We start from the raw sequence: 21342 nt of genomic DNA on the forward strand, positions 1-21342 counted from the left end.
TTCAACAGAATTCATCCCAGCTGCCATTCAGTCCACCCCCTCCCTCCCTTCTCAAGTCTCATCTCCCAGTTTACCCCCATCCCGCAGTCCTGCAAATCCCCATCCCACAACTTACAAGTGAAATGTCTCGTTGTACTTGGGGGCCCAGTTGTTGCTTTTTGACTTGGTCGTGAACTTCCTCTTCTTATCGCTTTGATGTGGGCCAACCATGGTCACTTCCACGAAGGGTCGGAACATCCCCGCTGTCTGCCACCTGAGGTCATTAGCAGCCACCACTGTCCAAACAAGGGGAACTTATGAGGGGTTACACCAAGTGTTCCTGGTTCTCAAGCCCCAGGTGGCACTCCCCGTAGAAGAGGGCTAAGCTGGGTTAAACAGGCTCTGCTTTTGACTGATGAGGCCACTGAGCAAGAAGTGGTGTGAGACCTGTAAGTCCATGCCACTCACCTTTCACTGTGACCTTGTGCTCTCCAGTCCCAGGATGTGTAAACAAGTCCACCTGAATAGAGACTTCTCCAACAGGATCATCCACCCCAGACCCTGAGGGACAGATGGACACATCATCCTCTACTGAAGGAGATTTTAGGCCTAATTGTTCCAGATAAAACAGGAGTTAGGAGGCCATAACCCTAAACCCTAAAGTGAGAGGCAGTCACCCACAATAGCCATGGGGAAGTAAGCATGGGAGAAGTGAATAAAAGGGGATAAAGAATGAGGCTGTGTGTTAAAATACAAGTTAGGCTTACAAGATATTAGGCAAAACTTCTTTTAAAAATGCACCAGGAATCTCTCAGGTTCCTCAAACCTCTCCTAGCTCCTAGGTTGCAGATGTTGGAGGAGAGTGCTGCCACCCTGCGTCTTTAGGAACTACGTCCATCCCATGGTCTAAATGGGACAAAAGCAGTAATCCCACCTGTCCCTGGATTCCTAGAGGCCCCTGCTTGGGAGGCTGCTCTGCTCAGAAAGAGGTTATCCAATTCCAATTTGGACCTCTCCACAGTTTCCCAATCTCAATGTCTGGCCAATTAGCAGGTTCCCCTTAGCAGAGGCCTCACTTTATTTTGAAAACAAACAAACAAACAAACAAATAAAAAACCAGCAATACCCTCCACCCAGATAAAACTTCTTTGTTCTAAGGTGGAGGGTAAGGATAATTCTGAGGACAGAACTATAGCTAATCCTGTCTCAGACTGTATGAATACAATGCCCATCTCAGACTTGGGATAGAGCTACTGAACTTTGACATCTGGTTCCTCCACCCCAAAAAATAAGCAGCTCATGTTAGCTCACAGGTGACACAGTGTTAGGCAATGTTAGGGTCATATCTGCATGGTTTATAACATACCCTTTTCCGGCCGAATGTCCTCATTAGCAGTAAACCTAATACCTTTCCCATCATGTACTGAGTGAGGACAGGAAAGTCAAGAAGTAGTAGCAGCAGTAGGATAGAGAAAGAAGAATCAGTTAGTGGTCTAAAGAGTTAACAGCCATTCAGAGCAGCTCTACACATATTCTAAGGGAGCATAGAGATAGTGCAGGGTGGAAAGAGAAGTAACAAAGCTGGGGTCAGTGTCTGAATACTCCAAATCAGACTTCATAGGTCAAAGATCAATCAAATCATAAGAGTGTGAAGGTATCTAAGTCCAGTGGGGCACGAAAAAGAAAGGCTGTAGGCTCTAATTTCCTAGGCTCTTAAGTAATAAAGCAATGGGTAGAAAAATATACATATAAACTCGGATCCTCCCTGCAGTCCTCACTCCTATTCTTACCTCATATCTGTCTATTCCAGCTTCTGCTCATCTTTATATTTAGCTTAAAGCTCAGAGTTGTTGGTGTGTGTTTTTTTAAAAGTCTTTCTGGATTAACTTAGAACTTTCCTAATGTTATAGACCTTTACATGTACTCAACTCTATAAAGGTTTTCTCTGTCCCCTTAAGCAAGGCTCAAATTTCTTTTGCTTCCTCTTCTTCCCACCCTAGACTTAAAATAAAAACAGATGTGAAAAATGTAGTACTGCAGGTCTTATGTATCTTTTCACCTTCCATCAAGTCTAGTCTAACTGCTTAGATTCCTTTTCCCCTTCAGGTCAGCTTTATATTCCAGTTCCATAGCTCAGTAAGGCCCAGCCTTCCCAATCCCTCCTCCACCAGCTTCACTGCCCCAGGAAGCATGCCCAGGTTTCCCTGGAACAAACAATAATAAATGTACCTGAAGGTCCTTCCTGGAAGGGCCCTTCTCCAAGGTCAGGGTCAGAATTTAGCCATGTTTATCCGGATGCGTTTTGTTATGGATAGGCCTGACTGGAGGCAGGGAGGGGTTCTGAGGACTGGAAGTCACTGGGAGAAAACCAGCCTTCAGGGTCCCCGGTGCATTAGCATCACCCATGAGGCTGGAGCTCAGCTATGTATGTGATCTGCACTATTTCTTCAATTCTCCAACCGTTTGCCTCTCTTCTTCTTGTCTATGCTGGATAATCTGGAAAGTCTTTTGCTTTCTATGCCCAGGACAACTTCCAACAAAGGTTCCCAAAGCCATCAGTCCTCATGAATGTCTCAATCACTGATTTGCTAGATTTTTCCCTACCAAACAAGGTAATACTACTTGAGCTCAATAAACATGCACTGAAACAGGCAATATCTGGGGAAAATAATCTCAGGCACATTTTCCAGGTCCCTGTGATTCTCCTGTCTGGTATTGAGTATGGGTTGGGGGTAAGTATTAGGGTTCTTCAAGAAATCCTGGGGTCTGCCGAAACCGGTTTGGCTCAATGGATAGAGCATCAGTCTGCAGACTGAAGGGTCCCGGATTCAATTCTGATCAAGGGCATGTACTGTGGTTGCAGGCACATCCCCATAGGGGGTGTGCAAGAGGCAGCTGATCAATGATTCTCTCTCATCCTCTCTGTAAAAAGTCAATAAAGAAATATAAAAAAAAATAAAATAAAATAAATCCTGGGGTCTGAGTTTGAAGGGATCTATGAAGAAGTACCTCTTAGAAAGGTCCAAGAGCTAGAGGACCCTACCTCCATAGGGGCAGAGATAGACCAGGAAAGGGAAGCAGGGACCCAAAGCCCTTAGTCTTACCCTGGGCAGTCTGTGAACGCACAAAGGTTTTGATGAGTGTATCTGTAGTCTGTGTGTACAGAGATAGGGCATAGCGCAGGGACTGCAGATCTGGGCTCTTCTCCAGGAAGGTTTTCTTCAGTCCATTGCCTCCTGCATGAAAGTATTGCTGAAAGACAAAAGAGGCATGTCCTATAAGGGCATGTGCTACTGCCTCGTGCCCTCATAGAGAGGCAGTTCCCCAACATTTGTCCTCAGAGAAATGATATCTGAGGTTCAACGAAGATGTCAGAAGAGGATGGTGAGAACAATAAGTCAATCAGTAAACAACAAGATCAGGCAGCACATCTCTCCGGTGAAGAGTGTTATTTGGGTCTCTGGTAGGGTGGGGAGGGGATGGCCATGTTACTAGATTTTTGGTTTTGAAGGACGGATCTATATGGACAAGCAAAGACATGAGAAGGAAGCATTTCAGGCAGAGAGGAGACAGAAGTGCTCTTTTATCCCCTCTGAATTCTCAGAGAACTTTATACCTATGACCTACCTCTCCCAAGTGCCCTGAATCATAGTTCTCATATACCTGCCTCATAACCATTACAACCACCTGGAGGCTAGGAACCATTGATTCTTTCTGTATCATTCACAGTACAGTGTCTGGTGCATGTTGCCCCATTGAAGTGGGTAGTAGAAAAAAATAATTCCTTTGAAAACCCAAATAACTTTATATGTAAGTGAAAGAGGGAAATATCAGCCAGATCTGGGGTATTAGGATCTGGAAGATTAATTCCCAGTGGAAAATATTCAGGAATGGCAATGAAGAGCTAAGTAAATTGAATGTGTGCAATTCAGAACCCAGGAATAAGTAAGTATTTTAGGTCCATGGTGAGTCACCCTAAACCACACAGGAGTTGCCTTTTTGGTTGCTCCCAAGTAGGAATACAGACACAGCAAAGAAAGAAATAGACATTAAAACCACTCTCTTTGATGTGGGTGACAGGAGCCTGAGGGTCATCTAGTCTGGCAGAGTGAAATGCCAGGGCCAAGAGGGTGTGGTAGTAAAACTGTCTGGAGGCAGGGGAGGTCTCCACCTTGATGGTGTCCAGCGCGAGGTCAAGGACAGCACACTGCTTCGGAGTGAGACTCCGTGTTTCCTCTCGCACCATGTGGTCCTGGAACCACAGAGAAAGCAACAGCATCAGGTCAGCTTGGGGCTGTCATGAAAATCTTGCCCTTACCTGTCAACCCACAGCTACTTGGCACTCTCCTTTCCCTCCTCTTCAGTTCTCAAAGCTTAAATTTCCTTCCTTCCTTCCAGACAACGCCCTGCCCCCACCAGCCTCAGAAGGACTCCACAGATCTAGAGCAGCGGTTGCCAACCCTTCGGACCTCATGGACCACCAGTTGGCAACTGCTGATCTACAGTACCTTGAGTTTGGAAAGATGGCTCAGCTCCTTGGCAGCAGTGAAGATCAGCTGAGTGCCCTGGACAGAGAGGGAATCAGTCAAAAGCAGAAGACTCCAAACTTGATCAGGAAGATCAAGGGAGACAGCAGAAGGAAGCTGAAGGGAAGTGTCCTTACCGTGTGGTCAGTGAGTGGGGGCAGAACAATCATCCTTTCCATGGTGTTCAATACCACCCGCCAGAGCTCCTTCAGTACACGCTTCAGGACTGTCTTCTCACACACAGTGGCAAACAGGGTGAGGCTGCAACCCAGGCAACAGGTAAGGCTGGGTGGGTGAGTGAGAACCCCCTCCCCAAGAGGCTCCTCTGCCTTGCTTGTCCCAGAGGACAGTCTTGAGTACTGTACTCACTTGCCATCCAGGAAGTCCATGAGGGGTCGGAGCACGCTATCTGCATCCTGAGCCACTGAGGCCCTGGCGTTGGGGGATGCATTTCCTGTGCCCCGCACCTGGCCCAGGATGTCGGCCATTTGTTTAACACACTCATCAATCCGCACCTGGAAACTACACATGTGCCCATAGTGCAACCCTCTCCTTCCCAAACACACTCCCGTCCCTGGAGTAGCACCAGCAATTCAATCCTACTCCAGAACACTCATGGTACAGCTCCAATTGGGGGAGCCAATAGGAAGAGAGGGAAGATCCACACACCTGCAGCTGGATGGACAGGTGTGGGGCAGGGGCTTTGAGATTCATTAGGAACCACATCTGGCTCTGAGGACTATGTGTTTTGGGGCCACTGACCTGTTTCCAAACACCATGCTGAGCTCATCCAGAACTGTATTCAGTTTCACCTGCAGCTCCTTCAGACTGTCTGCAGCTTCAGGATCCAACTGTATCCACAGGAGGTGGGCTTGGTTCAATTACCCTTGTCTCCCATCCTGTGTCCCCACTCCGCCCTCCTTGGGCCTTTAACCCCAATGCCTACTCAAATCTCTCAGCCCAAGCCAGCCCAGACCCCAAGCTGAACTCCTGGCCCACACCCAGGTAAGAAAGGGTAGAGTTCTGTGGTCAGAAAGCTAAGGGACAAAGGGAAAGTACAGCAACCCCAAACCCTAAGACCTACCTCCTTGCCTCCCATGGCCTCAAACATTTTCTCCAGCTGGACCCTCAGTTGCTGCATGTTGTTCATCAGGATGCAGGGCTTTGGGGACAGATGGAGCTGCTAAGTCTTGGCTTCTTTTAGCACAGAACCCATCAGCCTCGGTTCCTCCCTTTCTCACCACTACTCCAAAAGCCACAGGGAAATTACGACAAATTTTACATGTGTCTCTCCCTAAGCACTGAGATCTGGAACCAATTCAGACAATTCTCCATGAATGAAGACTAGAAGCAAATGTTTCTGTTTTTAAGCTGAGGGGTGGGCCCCAGGTGTTCATGGTGTTATCCTTTAAAACTCTTAGAATATCTGAACTTTTCTGTTTTTACTATTAAAAAAGAGACTAAGCAAAAGTCTAGCTTAGTAGAGGCTAAAGAATCAAATGGAAGCTCAGATGAACTCCTAGTCAAGTTCTTATTCTGTGGCACAATGTCAAGCGAAGCCCTGCTGGGAATCAGAAGTCAGGAGCATCACCCCACCCTCAGCTCTAAGAACAGCTTCAAAAAAAGAAGGATTCAAGTGGCTTCCATTCCCTTCTTCAATGGTCCCAGGGCCAGATCCTCACCATTTTCTCTTTTGTGCAGTAAGCTGGGAAGTCCTTTGATAAGATGTCTGCATACTGAATCAGCACCTTCCCGATGGTCTGAGAAAAGAAAAAAGGAAAGGAGAAGGAAACCTTAGCCCTACCCACAAGGATCTTTCCTGAGAGGTCATACCTCTCATCCTAGAACAAAACAACATAGAGGTAAAGTAGAACCTCACAAAAAGGACAAAGCTCCCTCTCAACCCCAGAACAGCACTGAGACAAATCCATCTGTCCATCCTGGACACAAACAAAGGATAATGGGATAACCCAGGTTTCACCTCAAGGTCACCACAACTCAGGCCTGTGACTAGGCTTTGAGTGGTGTTAGTATGGGGAAGGGGAAAGGAGGGTCACGGTCACCTTAGCAAATCTCCTCATGTAGTGGGCAAGGATGTTGGGGTCTGGGCATTCCAGCTTTCGGATGATCTCAAAGCTCTGGTTGAGCTGTGTGAAGACGTCCACCACAGAGCAGGAAAAGAGTGCGTGCTCTGATGTCTGCTGGAACTGAGGAAGGCCACATACAGGGTCAGCAAATTCAGCCACTATTTTTCTCCAAGTTCACAGGGTTCAAAAGGGCTCTTCCCAGTAGGGGTGGCTTAGTGGCCCTCAACCACCCTCCTTATGGACTCCTCAGGGCAGGAACAGCCCATCTAACTAAAGCCCAGGAACATTTGCTGACAGCCAATTGCTGGCCTCACCCTGTGCAGCCCAAGCCCCTAACTTACCCCATCCTTCTTATCTCGTTCCAGGGCCCCATGCAGGAATTCCAGGGATACATCCTCATTCTCATCCAGCCATTGTAAGACAAACTGCTCAAACCACCTGCAGCCAGGAAAGAGAACTGGGGGCTGGAGCTAATTGTTGGCATATGCCATATGCCTGACAGCTCCCCCAGACTGGGATCTTCTGGAAAGTAGGACATGTTTGGCATCTTCCTCTTTCTATAGCAGTGCCCAGAACAGGTCTCAAGACTGGCTTACCGAACCAAATTGAGGATACTGGCCCCACCCCCCACGCTAAGCCCTTCCCTCCATGGTGCCCACTTGGTGACTCACGCTGGGTACTCAGGTACCTGCCCCTGGAGGGCAGGCAGATCCCGCACATATTCATTGTGGAGCCACTTCACCTTGAAGTGTAGGTTCATGTAGTCAGCACTCTTACACAGCCGGTCTTTCTCATGCTCTAGTGATAGGGAAGAAAGCTGGGTCAACCCTGGCAGTAAAGGCCCTGAGTTCTCTCAAGGCAGCTGATCCAGTTAGGCAGCTCCTCCCAACCACCTCCTCATAGCCATGTTCCCCCTACCAGTGAGTGCTCTGTTCTCTAAGAGGCTGGCCTAAACCTTTTGTAAGAGACTAAGCCAGACTCCCAGATAAGGCCTATAGTCTTCCTGCTCTGGCTTTTGGAAGTGCCAAGTGAGGTACTGGCCTCTGGTAAAGAAGATGAGAAAGGGATATGGGAGCTAATGCTGATTGGTAGGGAGACTACCCAGAACTGGAGGGGGGTGTTAGTTTTCTAAGGCTTTTCTAATCCTAGAAGCTTAAATGCAGGCTTAAAAATGTAGAGATGAGCCCTAGCCGGTTGGCTCACTGGATAGAGTGTCAGCCTGTGGACCAAAGGGTTCTGGGTTTGATTCCAGTCAAGGGCATGTACCTTAATTGTAGGCTCCTTCCCAGCCTGGAACCTGGTCAGGGCATGTGCAGGAGGCAACCAATCAATGTGTTTCTTTCACACAGATATTTCTGTCTTTCCCTCTCTCTTTCACTCTTTCTAAAACAGTCAATGGAAAAACATCCTCAGGTGAGGGAAAAAAAAAAATACAGAGATGAGCAGTTGTACATGACATGACTGGGTCAATGACAATACACAGAGACAGGGATAACCAAAGTGGATCCACGCTGACAGAAAATGCATTGGGCAGCCATGGTGTAACAGAATCTTGATATAAACCGAAGGACCCGAGAGCAAAGCTGAGACCCTGAAAAATGAACTCTCACAGAAGTTTGCAAATAAGAATAGTTAGTTTGGAAACCATGGATACACAGCCAGAGGAGAGGCCCATCATGGTACAGAAAACGGGATGCTCATTATGAACTTGAAAGGGTCCATAATTTCTAGCTGAATCTCCAAAGCCTTCTGGAAAATCTAGAACAAAGCACTCATAGTTTGCCCAGAGTCTGGAGCACTGGCCGTTATCACAGATTCTCGTCATCTATCCCTTTTATAGAAGAGCTTTTAAGGAAAGCCAGGCCAGGCAGTCCCCAGTGTGAGAAAAGAATTCTATTTATGTATTTAAGGGTCTATGGTTTGTTAACATTGAAAAGATACATTTCATAAGACTCTTCTCCAAGAAGTGGGCCACTTGTGAACACCCAGATGGGAGGAGCTGATTCCTGGGCTGGGAAAGTCTTAAGCAGGCACTTGTTCTCAAGCTGAAGGAACAAACTTATAGCCATTTACATTATTTGTTTGGTTAAAACTTTGTCCACCCGAGACCTCCTGAGGCCTATCACTCACTATGTATGGAATCCCTCTATTTCTCACTGTACCATTCACCCTGAACTTGCAGTTGCTGGGAGAGGAAAGAGAAAGAAAACCAGGTGCTTGGACAAGGGTCCTGTAGCCCACTGCCTTGGGCACACCCTTACCCTCCAGTGCATATTTCATGTCTTGGGCAAAAAGTTGCCACATCACTTCTGCGCTGACTTTTCCCACACTCAGCTCCTGAGGAAACCTGGATGATGGAAGAACCCTCCGTCAGAAAACAAGGCAAGAACCATTTGATTTAATTGATTGCAAGGCTAATGTGCCCAGTTCTTAGAGGTCATATGGGCAGGGCCCCCCCATTAGATTTCCACACCTGTCTCCAGAAACAGCTACCCAGACAGATATAAGGGACAGAGGGACAGACGGACGGACAGGAGGAAGAGGTGGCACTGCAAACACACAGAGATAGGAAAGAAAGAGGCTGTTAGACAGATGGACAAACCAACCACCAACCAGACAGGGCCAAGTCGGGTAATACTCACTGGTTCAGAACAAGGGTGTAAGAATTCTTGTCTTCCTCTATGATTGACACAATGAGTGTGATAAGTTTGGGCCAGAAATCCAGGTTCCGAATGCTGGGTCCTTGTTCCTCGGCAGGTAGTTCCTGCTTCTGGTTCCAGAAGAGATAGTTTCAGAGTCAGAGTAGAATGTGAAGTGTCTCTAATTTTCCTCTTTCTTTCCCCTTCACAAGCTCCTTCCTCTAGAATCAAGTGCCTTTCTTAGAGTCTGTCTTCCACAGGTCTGTCCAATATTGGGAGGTCCTTGGACACCAAGAGTTCATCCCTGATCCCATATCCTCAGAAGCTATAGGTATTGTGACTCCTTGACCAAAGTAAGCAGCCCCTCGAGTCTCACTAAGTAGGTCTAGTTGCATGTAACCCACGACAGAAACCCAGCAGCCCTCCTCTGAAACTCAGCCCCCATCCCTGTCACAAACATGCACATCTCAGCTCTGAGAAGCTACTTCACGTTTTGCAGGAGCTACTGAACAGTCCTAGCATGCAGATTGGCCTGTCAGTAGGTTAGGACTTCCCTTAACCCCTGGAAGAAAACTGCATCTAGGAAGTTCCTTGACTAGCTGAGTAAGAAAAAGCCTTGGGGAAGCCAAGAATACCCAATGGGGAAAATAAAGTCTCCCTAATAAACGGTGTTGGGAAAACTGAATATTCACATGCAAAAGAATGAAATTAAATCCCTATCTTATACCACCCACAAAAATTAACTCGAAATTAGAAACAAAATACTATTGAAGAGATCAAGAAAAATACACAAAGTCCCCAGATACTAAGTTAGGATGCCAACATAAATTAGGCGAAATAGGGCAGTCTTTCAGAGGACATGGTCAGCTGTGATATTCAGCTGCCATGCAGTGCAGATATAAGTGGTCAAAGGAAACACTTAAATTTCTATTAGCCAGTAGAAGACCATGCAGTGCAGAGAGAAGTGGTCAAAGGAAAAACTTAAATTTCTATTAGCCAGTAGCTCAGAGAGAAAACTATAGATCTTAAAAGAACGAGACTGAAACACGGAGGGATCCATATGAGTCAGAATAAATTAATCTTGGGGGAGAAAAAAAAAAAGACTCTGGGATGGACTACAAATTCACCCTCTGAAACTGCTCAAATTTTACTCATTTTCTTAAACTAAAACTTTCTGTTCCCACTGTTGTTCAACTCAGTTATGTCACACCTGGTCCCTCTCCATCCACAAATGTCTCACATGGTCTATCACATGTGTCAAACACAAGGCCCGCGGGCCAAATCCGTCCCGCCAGGCCTTGCAATGTGGCCCGCACCGCGCTGTCATCACTGCACTCCGCTGCGTTTCCATCACAATGACAGTTTATGACTGTTCAGTAAACCATTCGGCCCGCGATTTAGGCTGGATTTTAGATTTTGGCCCCTTCTCTGATTGAGTTCGACACCCCTAGATGGTTCAAATTCTACAAAACTCACTCTCCCTCAAGAACACTGGGACTTTGTCCTGAGCTCCCTTCTACCATGACCACCGCAAAGGAAAGCTGAGGCTCCAAGAGCCACTGACAGCTGGTCCCACCTGATCCTGAACCTCTTACCAGCTGATACTGGCGGCTGTATAAGTCATGGCAGTTGTTGAAGATATACTCATATGTGGAGTTCAAACAGGCCTTCACACAGTCCTTTACCACCTGGCTGGCTCTTGGAGGGCTCTGCAGTTCTTGCACCTGCCAATTAAGACAAGAAATATGGGCTCAGGGCTCTGCTCACCTGGGTGGGATCGTCTCTTAGAACTACCTCTAAACTAGTCCAGATTCCTCCATTCCTCTGGGTTCCTGGACCTTGCCCTGGATTTAAATTGCCAAGATATCTGATGGGGAGACCTGCCAAGCCCTTCCGTATTCATCCATTGTGTTCATCAAAGTAACCCAGGGAACAAAGTCCCCAGGTACTAAGTTAGGATGCCAACATAAAATAGGCGAAATAGGGCAGTCTTTCAGAGGACATGGTCAGCTGTGATATTCAGCTGTATGGAAATGTGGGCTTAGAGGAGATGATTCTTATAGCCTCACACTGTGCCAAATGATTCTTATTTTCCATATCCCTGTGGCCAAGTCCCCAGACCAATTCATCTCTTACCTTCATCCTGAAGAAAGTGATGCTAGTCAGCAAATCCACTGTGGACTTTAAGTCTTGAAGCCGCTCAGGACTCCCAGCAGGGAAATTATTCTATTGTAAATCAAGCAAATGCAAGAAAGGAACAGAAAAAGATGAAAGCCTCCCCTTCCAGAAGTAATGAAATAAAAAACTTCCCTAACTGCTACCCACTGGAATTTTTCCTAGTTGAGATGGACAAAAAAGCTGTAATATTGAGATAGACAGGCCTTTGCCAAAAGCAAGAGCTAATAATCCTTAGCCCAGAAAGCAATGCTTCCTCCCCCCAACCCTACTTCCCATGCAGTGTGTGTGCATTTGCACAAATGAACACACACACACAAACACACACACACGTACATTTTTCTTGGGTGAAGATTCTTACACCCAAATAGTGAGTTCTTCAAAACTTACAATCTAACTGTATATCCTGGAATATAAGTGTAGCCACACTCCAGACCAAGACCTGTACTTCCTGTACAGTGGGCTCCAGCTATTCCTCTGTTCTGGAGCCAGCAGATGGCAGAGCTCTGAGCAGAATTGCTTTTGGAGTGAGTTCCTTAGGACGTTCGGCCATGCTTCACTTCATCCCCTTTGACACAAGTTTTAGGAAGAAGCTGCCAATGACAGCTGAAGGGATATGTTGAGCCACTTCTCATATTAAAAACCACTTATTTAAACCTTCAAATAGCTACTTATATGCCAACTCTAAGATATACAGTCAACTCTCCATTATTCGTGCAAATGGAGGGGATTAGAAGTTCAGATCAGTAAAAACTTTTTTTTTTTTTTTTTTTTTTTTTTTACTTTGAGGTTATTTTTATACTTACTTTTTAATGTGGATATATTGCCTGTCCTGGAAATTGACAGCACTTTAAAGCAAGTAATGAATTCATTCTAAGAAGATTTAATGTAGAAAGAATTGAAAACCTGCCCCTTTCCCTGTCCTGCCCGTTCAAGGTACCTACCCTCCTACTAGATCTATTTCCTCCCTCCATCCTAGGGATGAGATGACTTCTGCTACAAATTACTTGCCCAAGCCAATCTGCTCTCTCTCTTCCCTTAGCTGGGTTCTCCCCTGAAAAATGAGGAGAATAAGGAATAATGCAAGAAGGAAACATAATTACCTAATTTTTAAAGGGGCATTTCTGGAAGAGATTATCCTCAGGAGACTCCCTAATGAGAATATCATCAGACAATTTGGTAGAGTTAAGTGAGTGGGGCTGGAAAGTTAACTGTCTTTAAAAAGCAGCCACACATACTATTACACACTGCAGGGTCCTTGGAGTTTGCAGAACTACAGGTGTCGGTGGCATTGGCCATGCACATGGATGTGATGACGCAGACCAATTTTCCTTGCCTTGAATCTTTACAACCAAGTTTGGCGTACAGTCTCTCTAGACTGAGCTAATATTATCTCTTACCTAGCCCCACAGCCATGTCTTCACTCACCCTGTATGTAGAGAGGTCAATTCTCAGGGAGTTGTGGAGCTGGTCCAGTAGTTTCACAAATCTCTCTTTCTAACAGTGGGAAGCAAAAAAAGAAAAAATAATCTGTTTCTGAGCCTCTAAAACTATAAAGAAACTGAACTACCTCTGGGAGAGGAGGAGACGTTGGGTTGGGGACACATCCCATCCCATCTCTACTTATGAAGAGAACAGCAACATATAAGAGAGAAATAAAATTGATGGTCTCTGTTCCATCTCTTAGCAGCTCTGTTTCAAACTGGGCAATCTTTTCATGCTGGCAAGGGGAAAGGCAGTCCCTGGGAGGGAAAACTGCTCTTTCTAGACACATCAAAAGGAGATGACCAGAGAGCACACCTCCATCCATTTGAAATGCTACCTCATCTTAGTCAAATAAAGGGAAACTCCAAACATTCTCCAACTTGTTCCTTAGTCTGTGGTCTCCTGACTTATCGTGGGGAAGCTCAGATTAGTCACAGCCCAGTAGTAACGATGGGAGAAAGAGTGATGTATTTGGAAGGTGATCAGGGAGTCTTGAGTGGATTTCTCTTTAAACTAAATCTACATCATTTCCCTCAGTTTATATAACATATACTAATTTAATAGTTGATTTTCATAGGAAAGGTATAATTAAATGTGGACTTAAATGCCTACAGTCTGTGTGGCATAGCACTCCTAGAATGCACAGATTGATTATATTATACTAGAGGCTCAATGTACGAATTTGTGGACATTGAAAGGAAATTAATTAGAAGAAATATTTTAATATCACTATTTGCCCTTTCTCCATAATAGAAGTGCCAACCAAATTCACGAATGACAATAACAGATCAAAACACACATGTGGGATTGGTACCAGTGAGAGCTTTATATATTTATAAATTTATTTAATTAGACCTGCTTTCTGACTTAGCTAAACTTTTCCCAACCCATTGAAGCACCTCAACTTTTCTGTCAAGTAATTGTCTGCAACACAGCAGTAAATATCAATGCAAAGTAGATTATTATTGTAGATCACACAGGGAGAACAAAGAGTAAAACATTTAACTGCAGCAGTGTTTGACTATATTCTGTGCAGTGAGAAAACCTGAAGTCACTTTCAAAGTCCACCATTTCTTATTTCTTTTCAATCAATTTAAGTTTCTAAACTTTCTAAATCTGTTTTACGGCTAACAAAAAGAAAACAGGATTCTACCAAGTCTCCCATCTACCTACTCCAGGACTTGAGGATCAAATGAGATGAGGCATGAAAAAACGTTTCACAGACATTTGGTTAAAGTGTAAAATGTTTGCACTTGGCTATAAAGCAAGACGTGTTCGCCAAGGAGGCTAGTCGCTAGGGAGAGAAAGCTGGGCGTTGCTATGTGATGTCATTACCTGGCGCCCACAGTCACCATTTTGGGCTGGGCTGGGCCATGGGCCGCATTTTGCACTATGGGGTTTTGGCAGCATTGGCTGGGATTTGTGGGCTGTTACTCTGGAGTGGTGGCAGGGCCTGTGTCCCACTTGGGTAAAGCCCAGTGTTGCTTTGTCGGCACCAGGTCCACTGGTGCCATTTCTTATAAATGGCCAGTGGGCATCACAGCAGCTCCTACGCTGAGTGTCTGCCCCCTGGTGGTCAGTGCACATCATAGCAACCAGTCGGAAGGACATTTAGCATATTAGCCATATATATATATATATATATATATATATATATATATATATATACACACACACACACACACACACACACACACACACCCCTTTGGATATTAAGTCAACATATAATGGGATATAATATAATGAAACAAAGGTTTAATCAATGATATTAATTCATCTATAGAAAGACTCTCTTTAATAACAAGAAAAATTTGTTAGATCCATAAACAGACTAGTTGATATCAGTGAATTTATGCCTAAAGAGGTCATTTTTGTGGTGGATCAAAGATATTTCGTCTAGTTTATATTGAAGTTATGTCAGGTGACATTCTGAGTAAAGATTCAACTTCTCAAGTACCCTAATATAGGAAAGGGCACACCCTGAATAGAAAAATAACAGTCCAGACACTAGAAAAGTGATAGGCTGAGTATACACTGATATCCTTGCTTAGGCAATAGTCTCATATGAATTTAAGTGGTATGGATCTGTCAGAGAGACTGAGTAATATTTAAAAAAATCCATTTGTGGACCTGTAGGACTAACGAACATGGTGATTCAGCCATGCTCTTGGCCTAGAGAGGTTCTACCTGAGCCCAGGTGTGCCCCCAAACCATAGTGATACTATTTTTCTCTCATTTATCTGTGTCTGAGGAGTCTATTAATAAGTCAACATATCCACAATGAAATAAGAATAGTCTATCAGCATAGTCTGCATACTCATAAGGAAACAAATTCACCTATCTACGTGGCATCTATCTGAATTTTAGGCTCATCAATCAACTCTACAGTATTGACCATGAAAACTCAAACTTTATTAATTGATAACAGGTAGATATGTTTTATATCACACTCACCCCAAAGTTGGAGGCTGCAAAGCGATCAGATGCAGAGACATTGGTGGAGGCAGTCGTGTGGGCATAGTAGGCATTGATGTTGGCGAGTAAGGTGCTCATCACTGCTGGCACACCAGGACACATGTACTTGGATGACAAACATGCAAAGTGCCTGAAAAACAGCACCCTCAGCCTCAAAGACTCTTCATGGCTTTCAGGGGAAGCCAACTAATTAAAAGATTTCACTGATGTGTATAAAGCTCTTCCTGAGTCATTGATAAACACACATGTGTAAACACTTTATACACATACCCTCTTTGCCTTGGTGCATACATGCACCTCACTTAGCTCAGAGAGGGAAGCAATGAATCACTGCATATTACCCTAAGGATCCGTCTTCCCGATCAATGTGCCTTCATTAGCCACCCCAAGGGTTAGTAGCCACATCCCAAAACCCCAGGAGAGCCTCACGTCATGGCCTGATATATGGATTCGATGCCATAGCGCATAGCAAATTCATCCACAATTTCTTGGGCAGTCTCGTCAAAGTACACCTTCCAGGCATCGTCTCCTCGGGCCTCAGGGATCTGGACTCCTCCGTTGCCCTGAATGTCTGTGAGGTAACGAAAAAGGTTCTGCAGGAGACAGAGCAAAGGAAGGAGTTAAATATATAGCTTTTAAAAAATCTGGTGGTAAAAGTGCAGGGTTTCACAGAAATTCTGTCCTTCAAGTCATAGCTCAGTTCCTCCTGTGGCCCTAGTAGGCTGTGAGTGAAAGAGAGCTGAGGCTGGGACTGTTACTTGGGCTGTGTAATAACATAGTAAGCCAAGGATAAAATAAAAAACAGGCTCCAAATCTTTAACTATCTAGCAATCCTATTCATCTTCAAAGGCCCCTCCCAGCATTGCTTTCTGGCACCCTATCTACCAAGGGCTGGCTCACCTCATGGAGACACGTGTACTGCACATGATATGGGGCAACCTTCTCCTCCCCCTTGATTTCCACGCTGATTTGTAGTCGAATAGCCCCCGAGACGGCTGATTTGTCTGTCCTCTTCTCTAGGAAGGAAAGGAGATGGAAATTGACAACAATGCAACTACAGACAGCGTGGACAGTTCTCACGCTGGCTTAACCCAATGAAAAGGAGGCACTAACCCCAGGGTTCACCTAACAGGGTGAACTCACTCCAGTGACCATACAGTCCACAAACACCCCAAATATTCTTAATAGGAATCCTCCTATTCCATTCAAAGAATAGGGAGCCTAAGACACTGGGATGAGTATGAAGATTAAAGGGCTTCTTGAAATCTGGAGAATGTCCAGTCAGAGGGAGTTCAAGCCACACCCATTCCTCTGTCCCCCACTCTACCCATGATCGGTTCTCTACAAGGAAGGCAGGTATGCTTTAGCAATTGAGTGGTAGTTTTGGTAGATAGTATTTCCTCTAAGTTCCTCATTCATTCTCTCCCTTCCCACCAATGTTCTCTGGTCCTGTTTCCTCACCCAGGTTGTACCAGACATCCATCTCGCCACTCAGTGTCCGAACCTCGATGATGGTTTGGCCAAGAAAATCATCAGACTCTCGCTTTAGCCGCTGCTTTACTCTCGACTTGATGTCATCATCCTCATCCCACACACGTACCTTAATACGGTCAGAAGAGTTGTGGCACTCACTGTGACAGAATTAGGCAGGCTCTGTTAGGGACAGACAGACCCAGCAGCCCCCATTCCAATTCCCTCCCAAAGCTCCATCAACTAGAGTTAAAGCCCTGCAGAGGCAGAGAAGGAGTTAGAGAACAGCGGTACTGAAGTTCCAAGGGAGTCAAGCTATCCCAGCAAATGGCTTTTTATTCCTCAGCCTGGGTGGCTCTATATACCATTATCCAGTCCTTGTTGCCTTGGGATAAATTAAAAAGAGGGGAAAGAAGAGTAATCAGAGATAATTCTGATTTCCTGTGCAGCTAGCTATATCAACAGCACCAAGAGGAAAACAGCTGGATAGATGTTACAGAGCCCTAGGAAGCAACTGCTGGTTCCCTCTCCAGCGTTAGTAAAGGTGTTAATGTTCATGGTATGTCCATCTTGTCATATCTGCTTTACTTTTTATCAAGCTCCTCCACATATCTACGTATGTGCTAGGTGAACGTCTATCATTCTTTAATACCCACTTGAATGATCATTTTCCCTGTAGTGCTTGCTTTGGAGAAGGGAATTTGCCCAGGTCCCAGCCCCCTCCACCTTTTTCCCAAACAGTTGCTTTCTGGGTCTTGTTGCCTCCCCCAAAAGTTGCACTTGATAAAATTTGCTGCTCCTTTCTCTGTGTTCTCATAATGTCTTTGCATGTTCATCAAAATATAATAGTATAACTACTGGTATACTGATAAAATAATAAACCAACAATGAGCTTCATGAAGCCAGAGACTGTCTTGTTCATTTTTAGATACAAAACATCATGTACAGTGTCTTGCACAGAACAGGGGCTTGATGAATAGTTTACTAAATGGATAAAAATAGGAAAATTGACAACAGAGTCAATTCATTTAGAATAAATCATAAGAAGGATTCACGCAAGAACCATTCAGATTCTCAAAGAACCAAGTGATTGCCCAGAAACTATTGCCTCTGGATCGGAGAGTGATTTTACTAAGCCCCAATCAATCCCTTTTCACATGATTTCTCCAAGGAGCCAACAGAAAGTCTCTATATGGCTAGCCTGCTTAGGTCATCCAGACTTCAAGTCCTGGTCATTAGGGGTGTGACAAAGCATCTCAATTCTCCAGACATTAGTCCAAATCCCAGACTAGAGTTTTCAATAACCATTCTTACTATCTTATAAATAGTCAAATAAAGTGAGATAATAGAAAAAAAAATGGTGGGGATGGGAATGGGGGAAGTTGAGGCAGAAAGAAAAGAAAAGCCCTTTTAGATGAAATGGGAACTCCTCCAGAATGCAGATTTCTTCCTTCAAGCCAGACATACCCAGTTGTAGGACAAGGACAGTTCTTTCCCATTTCCCAGAGTAGCCTAACCTTTCCTAGGCAGGATGGCAGTGCTGCGAGGTACACAATAGGGTGGTCAGTCCCTGGTTCTCTAACTGAGCAGTAGTAATATTGTAAATTAGTAAAACTTGATAATTGTTATGGGGTTTATTATATTAGAAAGATTATTAAAATCTTTCTAATGCTAGAAAAAGTAGTATGAAGTGCCCAGGACACCCGTTAATAACCCTAATTAAGACAGGGCTTGGGTAAAGTAACCCTGATACAACAGTCCATGAGAAGAAAATCAGGAAAAAATGGCTGCTGCCCAATTAAAGCATGTGAGAAATGGGTTTTCTCTGCTGCCTCTGCCCCATCCCTCTTAGGGGCCAAGCCCAGAAAAACAGGATTTAAGGTTGCTCCCCAAATATACATAGTACCAGTAAGACAAAGACCTCTGTGACTTACAAATGGAACTTCTCCTCCCAAACTGGATTCAGGTTCCCAAAAATGGTCTTGGTCCGCTTCTTGGTTTTACCCACTTGCACAGTCACGTAAGGGTCACTGGATCCTGTCTTGTCCTTGGCTTGCAGGCCCTGAGCACACAGCACTGCAACCCAAATACATAGAGGAGACTTCAAAGTATGCTCTAGAAGTCAGAAATCCTCCGAAGCATGACTCATACATTCTCCATCTTAGAAAAGCCTCTCTCTGCTTCTTGCACAGGAACTCCTCCAGATCTACCCTTAGTCCCAAGCCACCAGCCTTTCCTTCAAAGCTTAATTCAAGAATCTCAGCTCCCCATCAAAACCCTAACTGACCACTTCCCCCTAAGCTGTTCATTACCGCCTCTGATAGATACACCCTTCAGCCACATCCACCCAGCTAATATAATAAAGCACTGGTTAACTGTTTCCTGATATCTTACCAGTCCCCTCTCCTCCACCCCCAGTTCTTGTATTACCAGATTTTTAACCAAAGTCCATAATATCCGATTGTTACCAAATCCTTCTGTTATCACTCATATTGTTTGCGGGTGCCAGTCTTAGCTCTCCCAGCCTCCTAGGAGAGGAGGAGTGATGAATAAAGAGGCCCTCTTTCTTCCCCTCAGTTCTGTCTTCTTTCTTCCCTGCCCCTTGGCTCCTTGGCACTCAGTTGACTTCTTCCCTAGGCTCCTCCCCAGAGCCTAGCGCTTCCTGTCTCCTTACACTTTGGCCTACTCACCAGTGATAGTAATCTTGGCCGACCATTTGGAGGTGCCATCCAGTACACTCTGCTTCACTGTTTTCATCTGCTGCACATGGGCAACTTTGCTCACAGTGAAGACATCCCGGATAACTTCGAAGATCTCAGGCTTATTCCGCTCTCGGATCTTCATGCGGTCCTTCATGGCCATGATAATGTTCTGGGTCCGGTCCTCAGCTCCATGTTTACAGCTCTTTTCTGCAGCCCCTGAAGGATGGCCAGAGACAGAAAGTAAGATAACCAGCAGACCATCTATAAGATTAATGAGGAATGGAGTCTGGGAGAGGTCACTGAGGAGAGGAAGAAGCTTAGGAAGACTGGGCTATCTCTGGGAAAACTTCATCACTCATGAGGCCTGCTGACGTTTAAAATGCAATTCAAAGAGTAGCAAAAACTTGATAAATGTTATGGGGGTTTATTATATTATTCTGTTTTTTTTTATATATTGACTTTTTCATTAAAAAAAAAAAAAAGTGTAGCTCAGTCTGCAGTTGGCTTTAATTTTCTTCCACCTACATGGTGGTTTGAGAGAGATACCCTTCAAGTCTAAGGCTCAAATGTCACCAATGGATATCTCAGTTATCATGGAGGGGTGGTGGGTGGGCATGACAACTCCACCAATATCATCCCTTTTCCAAACCAGGATACAGACCCCAGAACTGGTCATAGCACACAGTTAAGTTCTGTCCCCTGGCTCCAGTGCCTTTAATATCAGAAAATAGTGCAGTATGGTGAGAAAAGTATGGCCAGACAGAGTAGGTAGCAGAGTTAGGTTCAAATCCAGATTCCACTACTCGTAGCTGATAAACTGGTTTCTTTTAAGAGAAGAAAACATCACTTTTCTCTCATAGTGCTATGAAGCATTACATCAACATGTATAAAGCATCTAGCCCAATGCCTTGCACCTAGCAGATACTCAATAAATAGTTACTGTTACTATTACTATCATCATTATTATCTTAGCAGGATGGCAAGGGCCATCATCGCTAGCTGTGACCCAGGCCAGCTCATCTCAAAGACAAGTAGACTTTCCCTGCTGTCCTAAGAATTATGAAAGAACACAGACTCCTCCAGTATATTTCATCAACCAGGCTTCTCAGAAACCATCCTCCAGCTTTATCAGCCGTGCAGACTGATTCTTACCTCTCTCTATTCTCCAAAGGCTTAGGCCTTTACTACAAAACCTAAGGGGAGGAGCGGGGGAGGTCAACATCTGCATCCGAACTGTGGGAAGATGGTAAGCAGGTTTTCTGTCCAGGGAGGCCCATAAAAGGGCATTTCATTACACTATGTGCTTCACAGAAACCTTAGGCAGAATACATTTGCTGATAAATGAAAACTGATCTGGGCTGCATCCATTTAGCACACGCTATGCAATGCTACACCCTTGGATTCGAACTTCTGAAAGGCCCTTGAGAAGAAAATCGACACTCTTGCTACAAGCAGCATTTCAGGTTTTTTGGCAAGCAGCCCACTTGGCTGCTAGCAATTAAAGTAAAGACCTGCTGGCACCTGTGCTTGTCACCCCCTCACGATGGGTTTGGGCAAAGTTATCATTAGCATTCATCTTCAGACAGTCTTTTCGGAGCCCCATCTCTTCTGCCTACTTGTTCTACCAGTATCTTCATGTCTACTGTAGTCATGTTACTGGCACCAATCTAGGGCTCTTCAAAGGAGGACAATTTTCTTTTCTTTTGGGGTATTTTACTTATTTTTCCTTTGTATTGAACTTACTGAAGTGACAATAAATTACACAGGTTTTATGTGCACAATTCCACAACACATTATCTGTACA

The 21342-nt window shown here is 44.8% G+C and overlaps 1 protein-coding gene across 9 annotated transcripts in view; it reads right to left on the reverse strand.

Annotated features, from left to right (window-relative positions):
* Positions 1-21342, reverse strand: part of UNC13B (unc-13 homolog B) — a 128085-nt gene that overhangs the window by 1604 nt on the left and 105139 nt on the right. For 3 of the 9 annotated variants that reach the window (XM_036433453.2, XM_036433451.2, XM_036433450.2), the window contains 25 exons: positions 19527-19754; positions 18771-18912; positions 16828-16997; positions 16267-16382; positions 15796-15959; positions 15346-15496; positions 12835-12903; positions 11368-11457; positions 10827-10955; positions 9235-9362; positions 8854-8939; positions 7264-7390; positions 6934-7030; positions 6569-6712; positions 6188-6265; positions 5590-5667; positions 5268-5356; positions 4875-5027; positions 4643-4766; positions 4488-4544; positions 4151-4231; positions 3084-3231; positions 1346-1402; positions 448-540; positions 116-275 (listed from right to left, as the gene is read on the reverse strand). In XM_036433453.2, the coding sequence (XP_036289346.1) occupies positions 116-275; positions 448-540; positions 1346-1402; positions 3084-3231; positions 4151-4231; positions 4488-4544; positions 4643-4766; positions 4875-5027; positions 5268-5356; positions 5590-5667; positions 6188-6265; positions 6569-6712; positions 6934-7030; positions 7264-7390; positions 8854-8939; positions 9235-9362; positions 10827-10955; positions 11368-11457; positions 12835-12903; positions 15346-15496; positions 15796-15959; positions 16267-16382; positions 16828-16997; positions 18771-18912; positions 19527-19754 (2959 nt within the window). The remainder of the gene's footprint in view (positions 1-115; positions 276-447; positions 541-1345; positions 1403-3083; positions 3232-4150; positions 4232-4487; positions 4545-4642; positions 4767-4874; positions 5028-5267; positions 5357-5589; positions 5668-6187; positions 6266-6568; positions 6713-6933; positions 7031-7263; positions 7391-8853; positions 8940-9234; positions 9363-10826; positions 10956-11367; positions 11458-12834; positions 12904-15345; positions 15497-15795; positions 15960-16266; positions 16383-16827; positions 16998-18770; positions 18913-19526; positions 19755-21342) is intronic. The other 6 variants (XM_045580026.1, XM_036433454.2, XM_045580025.1 and 3 more) reach the window with 3 other exon arrangements.

This window comes from Pipistrellus kuhlii, unplaced genomic scaffold (genome assembly GCF_014108245.1).
Source record: "Pipistrellus kuhlii isolate mPipKuh1 unplaced genomic scaffold, mPipKuh1.p scaffold_m20_p_12, whole genome shotgun sequence".
Classification (NCBI taxonomy): domain Eukaryota; kingdom Metazoa; phylum Chordata; class Mammalia; order Chiroptera; family Vespertilionidae; genus Pipistrellus; species Pipistrellus kuhlii.